Here is a 6,146-nt window from a genome sequence, read left to right as displayed (position 1 = left end):
CTCCAAGGTCACAGAGTTTCCAGAGGCATATGGCTTAGAAGTAGATGCCGTTAATTTTTTTAATGGAATTCAATTCATTTATGCAGAGTGCTCTGAATTGTGTCTATTTGGCTGAATTTGGGGGCTATTTTATTGGCTTTGTGGGATTTTTTCCCTATCTTTTATAGGTTTACATGCAATCATCCATATACCTTGTGTTTCATCCACAGTCATTGTGTTTTATACACTCGTTCACTTGCAGAGGTAAGAGGTCAGATAGGGAGGGTGAAGGAATAAATAGGAAAGATTCAACAGGGACCTGGAAAGATAAGGTGACAATAGGCATAGCTCAATAGTAATTCATTATGTAAAATACAATGTGTATAAAACAGAACGTACATGAATGAAACCTTTACTCGTTTTGTTCTCACCAGAACCATCTGAGGCTGGTTTGCTATCATCCTCCCATTGATCAGATGAGAACACTGAGGCACAAAGAAGTGAAGTGATTTGTCTAAGGGCACACAATTGGTTAAGTGGTAGAGCCAGGGAATTTGGATCCATGGAAAGCTATCTGGTTCTGAAGGGGAGAACCCAATCTGGGACATAATGTGCCCTCCCAAATCCCTTCTTGGGCAGTTGAGTTTCTCTCAGTAAAGTCAGGAGGCAGGAAGGAGGGCAGAGGCATTCAAGAGCCCAGTCAGGTGGTTTGGCTGTGGTCCTGCTCCAGCCTCTCCTGCCTGGCCCATAGAATGCAAACACTACCATGGGGACAAGCAGACCCTAGTAGGAAAGACACCCACAGGGAGGATCCTAAGCCACTGCCACCGTGGCTTCACCTGCCCTGTGACTGGCCACACCCAGTCCTTCCTGGTCCAATAAATTTGCAAACAAGAAAAAAAAAGGGCACACACACACACACTAAACCAACCCCGTGCATTTCCTGGCATCGGAAGAAGATTTGGTTAAAAGCGTCCTCCCTCTTTGTGTGCTCGCTGGACACTCCTAGCGTCCTAGACGCTGGCAGCCCAGAGCATTCAGACGGCTGAAAATAAGCTCGACCCTTAGCCGAAACCTCCGCTCCACAGAAGACGCATTGAAGGATCCAGGATAGAGGCCAGCCGTGGAGGACGGCCAGCCCTGGCCCTGAGGGTGCCTTCTGCCAGCTCAAAGTCACCTTTGCTTCAACTCCTCCATCAGCCCAGAAACCCCTCCCGCTCAGCCCTCAGCCTGCAGGAACCAGGAGGCGGGAACCAAGAACCACCAATTGGGCAATCATTAATTGGATTCTTCACATTCCTGGGCCCCAGGCAGCCTGAGAAGCATGCTCCCTGGAGGTGCAGCGGCCAGGGACTGGTGCTCCGACATGCAGCTGACAGGCAAAGTGGTGCTGTCCGCGGCCACCTTGATCCTGGTGACCGCTGCCTACCGGCTCTACAAGTCTAGGCCTGCCCATACCCCGCATGGGGGTGGATACGCCAAAGCTGAAGGTGGAGAGGCAGCAGATGGCTTGGGGCTGCCTGCCATCCCTGCGTCTTCTCCTGAGACATTAAAGAAGGGGCTAAGAAGACGACAGAAAGCCAGCAAGGGGAGTACAGCCCCTCTGGGCTGCAGCAGGGAGAATCCTGGAGTCTCCTGTGTCTCAGCAGCACCTGTCACCTTCAGAGACGAAGAGCCCAGGAGGGGAGACAGCAGTGAGGACGATTCCAGGGAGAGTCCAGACCCTGGGCAGGCGCCTCCTCCCTGCGAGGGTCAGGAAGCCGGAGCAGCTCTTGGCAGAGAGCAGGGCCCTCTCCACCACCCCTCCTTGGGCAGCAAACCTCAAGGCTCCCCAACTGGAAATGCCATCGTGGACGGCAACAGCCTTGTAGACAGGGAGGCTACCCCATGGCAGGACTGTGGAGCCCCCGAAGGGCCCATGGAGAGGGAACCAGGCTCCCCCCGTCAGCACTGGCTGGCCCACACGGAAGGCAGCAGCGACACGAACAAAAGCTGGCTCTTTACCCAAGTGTCAGGAGTCCACAGGACTGAGGCTGCCTCCAACATGGGCCTGGCTCTGCGTCAGCAGGAGGGAACCACCAATGCTTGCTACACCTTCTCATCCACAGCTCGGGTTCAGGTGGAGGAAAACTTCATCCCCGAGAAGGAGGCAGGCAGCGGGCCGAGGCTGAAGGGCAAGGTGTATGAGTACTATGTCGAGTCCACCTCTCAGGCCATCTCTGGAGATAGCCTGACCCCCAGGACAGCAGCACTGATGGAGGCTCCATCCTCTATTCCAGGCCCCCTGGGAAGCAAAGGAGCGTCCAGGGGCCACATCAATGACACAGAAGGTGGAGCTGCAGGTACAGCTGCCTCCTCCCAGCCCGAGTCGCCTGCAACCACACCTGGTTTCAGCAGGAAGGAGAGCCTCCTTCAGATTGTGGAGAACCCAGAGCTCCAACTGCAGCTCAGTGGGTTCGGGACTCCAGAGTCCCCCGGCCCAGACCATGGTGTTCCACCTGACTGCCTCGCATCCCTAAATTCCAGCTCAGCCGGGAGCAGCACAGAGCCTCATGTGCAGCTGGTGGCTGGGACCAATTTCTTCCACCTCCCGCTCAGTCCCAGCTCAGCGCCCGGTGTCCGGCTGGACTTGGGCAATTGCTATGAGGTGCTGACCTTGGCCAAGAGGCAGAACCTGGAGGCGCTGAAGGAGGCGGCCTACAAGGTGATGAGCGACAACTACCTGCAGGTCCTGCGCAGCCCAGACATCTACGACAACTTGACCGGGGCGGAGCGGGAGCTGATCCTCCAGCGCAGGCTCCGCGGCCGCCAGTACCTGGTGGTGGCCGATGTCTGTCCCCAGGAGCACTCTGGCCGCCTCTGTTGCTATGACGATGAGCAGGACACCTGGCACCCACTGGCGTGCCTCCCTCTGGAGGCTGTGTCCCGGGGCTGTGCCATCTGCAGTCTCTTCAATTATCTCTTCATGGTGTCTGGATGCCAGGGGCCTGGGTGCCAGCCCTCCAACCGAGTCTTCTGCTTCAACCCGCTGACGGGGATCTGGAGCGAGGTGTGCCAGCTGAACCAGACCCGGCCCCACTGCCGGCTGGTGGCCCTGGACGGACACCTGTACGCCATCGGGGGTGAGTGTCTGAACACGGTGGAACGTTACGACCCCCGCCTGGACCGCTGGGACTTTGCACCTCCGCTCCCCAATGACACGTTTGCCGTGGCGCACACGGCCACGGCGTGCGCGGGGCAGATCTTCGTCACCGGCGGCACGCTGCGCTACCTGCTGCTCCGCTTCTGCGCCCAGGAGCAGCGCTGGTGGGCTGGCCCCACCGGAGGGGGCAAGGACCGCACCGTGGAGATGGTGGCCGTCAACGGCTTTCTCTACCGCTTCGACTTCAACCGCAGCCTGGGCATTGCCGTGTACCGCTGCAGCGCCAGCACGCGGCTCTGGTACGAGTGTGCCACGTGCCGGCTGCCCTACCCAGAGCCCTTCCAGTGCGCAGCAGTGCGCAGCCTCATCTACTGCGTCGGTCGACAGCGCATGCTCAGCTTCCAGGCCCACCACGTCTCGCCCAGTTTCGTGCCAGGAGAGCTGCAGAGCTTCCCTTCGCCACAGGGCACACTCCTGCCCACCGTCCTGACCCTGCCCACGCCCAGTGTGCCCCAGACCAGGGTTTAGTGGCCCTCCTGTTTCCCTCTTGGAAAAGCGGGAGTTCAACAGCGATCGCTCCTGATTCCAGGAATTGGTCAGCAAAGATGCACGTTCTAACCTACCTCCTCTGCAAGCCCTGTGGAGTCTTAGATGTGCCTTTAACCCCCACTGGGCTGCAGGGACCCGTTGAGGGGGAAAAAAACAGCTGGCGATTGAGGTTCCTGGGAAGAGGACACTATGTCTGCAAGGGCTAGGACCCCTTGGTAGAACTTATATACTTGGGGAAAGGGGGCTACAGGACCACCAGAGTATGCAGGCATATAGCCTGTTGGTAACCATGGTTCCAGATGCTGATGGACCCCCAGGGGTCCCTCATGCTGACCCTTCTGAAGGTAAGCCAGCTCTCTATAAGCTACTAGGGTTCTTTCCTAAACTTTGCCCACTAGGTTCATCCTGTCACAGTTCCAAGGGACATGCAAGTGGGGAAAATGGAAAGCTATGGTTCAGTCAGGAGCCCAGGAGAGCTGGGGGATAGGGGCAGGGGACCAATCAGAGGAGAGGGTGGTTTGAGAAGTAGAGCAGCTAAATATGAAGCTGCCATGGGGCACCCCTCCCCCTTACTTCTTTGCAGAGTAAACTTAACTACATGCACTTTACGTTTTCTCATTACCTGGAATTCTAGTAGTGGAATGAAGAGAAAGGCGTGTTTTCAGCAGCCATTCAAAATGGGACAGCTTCCTGTAATGGTCTGTTAGAATAGTTTTGTTATTAGACTATAGAGTTGATTCTGTTTATGAGGTCTCAGGGCAGGGAGGGAAAATAAATGATTCAAGGGTCAGTCACTTGCTAGGTTCAGGGTGCCCACTGGTAATTGACCACTGCACTCTTTCTCTAGGATCTCAGAGTCCTCAGCAGTCTTCCTGTCAGGGAGCTGGAAGCAGCTCAGTCAGGCCTTGCGACTCTTAGAGATGATGACATAGTCTTCCCCTCCAGGTCACTTGGTTTTTTCCTCCACAGACAAGAAAGGGCTAGGTAGGTCTTGGCGCTCAGGAGCTGAAACATTCTGGTGGGGCATCCAATTGCCAGGCTCTCGTTCCACATCAGGTTCAGTCATTCTGAAGTGGAGGAGAACCTCCAACTTCCAGAAGGTATCATTCTTCCCAGAGGAGAAGGAGAGAGACTGGTCCATCTGTTACCCAGATCCTAGTCTGTCTCCAAGTGAGCTATGTATAGACATGAAAGCACTGAGTACTCTAGGAGTCTGTTTGAGTCTAAAGTGTTAGGTGCATAGAAGGAAGAGGTAGAGATGGATGACTCCAGGGCAGGGTTTTACAATGAGAAGAGGAAGACACTTCGGACTTCATTGCCTGTATCCCCAAAATGGGCAGAACTGCGTATGTCCTTCTGTACCTTGGGGATAAATGAAAGCGTCTGGAGAAAGTTCTTCCCAAATCCCAGGATGGGCTTTGCCAGAGCTTGTGTTAACCCTAACTGCCAGGGCTTAGGCTGGAGGTGGAAGTGGGGAAGCTTTTTGGACGATGTGAGATGGAAACAAAGAATGAGTTGGAGATTATCCTGTTAATAAGAAAAGACCTTTATTGAGCCACACAAGTCCCGACCCCCTTCAGCTTGAGAAGGCAAAGTTTCCAGGTTTATATCTAAATTGCAGTCTGGGAAGGGAAAGTCAAATGATCCTTTTGGAAGATGGCCCTGTGCAAGGTCATGCTAAAGGTTAGTGTCAGACCTAGGTCGGGTGCTTCCTTCCAGTGGAGGATATTAAGAAGGGCTAAGTGTCCAGGAGGGTGTCTGAGAGTCCTCCTGCTCATTTATTCCCAAGGATGCTAGTCTCCATGTTGCCTGGAGGGCTGTCTGGATCCAGTATAGGGACACACTGTTGGCTCTTCCCCAAGCAGGAGCACGGCTGCTCGATTGATGGACAGTGGAGTCAACTGTTTTAGTGTAGACTTCCACAGGAGATGAAACAGCAGCAGGTCCAAGAGGGTGGAAAACACTCAGACACCAGCCTTCAAAGGGCCCACGGCTGGGGGCAGGGCCTCAGGGACGTGACTCAGGAAGTCAGTGGCATTATCATGACAGGCTAGGTGAGGGGTGTGCTTTGGAATCTGGGGGTAAGTGGGAGCAGATCCGGTATGCAAGGGGAGTTTTCTCATAAGCCAGTGAAGGAAAAGATCAGATCAAGCTGAGCTGAGTTCAGGGAAGTGTTCTGAAGCCAGGGAGGGGCTAGGACTGAGGACTGTGCCATGAGAGCCGGAGAGGGCAGAGCTGCCTCCAGGAAGAACCGTATTTGTAGATGATGAAGGGCGGATGACCCTGCGTAAAGGGAAGGCTCCTGGATCCAGATAAGCCACTTGCCCAATGGGAGCAGCAGATTCTTCACATATGAGAATGAGAGTGACCATAAAGGGCAGCAGATGGCCAGACTGCCCTGGGTCGGCTGGGTACCTGCCTGCAGACAGCACTGGAGGAGGTCAGACTATGGGATTCCCACTCAGCCTTGCTTAAT

General features: G+C 54.9%; 1 protein-coding gene across 1 annotated transcript; it reads left to right on the top strand.

Moving 5' to 3' along the window:
• The first annotated feature begins 1,303 nt into the window (after positions 1-1,303).
• KLHDC7A (kelch domain containing 7A) lies at positions 1,304-3,669 on the top strand. Its single transcript, XM_006883598.1, has one exon. The coding sequence runs from the start codon at positions 1,304-1,306 to the stop codon at positions 3,647-3,649; it is 2,346 nt and encodes a 781-aa protein (XP_006883660.1). The 3' UTR covers positions 3,650-3,669.
• Positions 3,670-6,146: the final 2,477 nt, after the last annotated feature.

This window comes from Elephantulus edwardii, unplaced genomic scaffold (assembly GCF_000299155.1).
Source record: "Elephantulus edwardii isolate Elephantulus edwardi_28Jun2011 unplaced genomic scaffold, EleEdw1.0 scaffold00028, whole genome shotgun sequence".
Lineage (NCBI taxonomy): Eukaryota > Metazoa > Chordata > Mammalia > Macroscelidea > Macroscelididae > Elephantulus > Elephantulus edwardii.
Note: the sequence above shows the minus strand (reverse complement) of the source record. Positions and strands in the feature narration are given on the sequence as shown.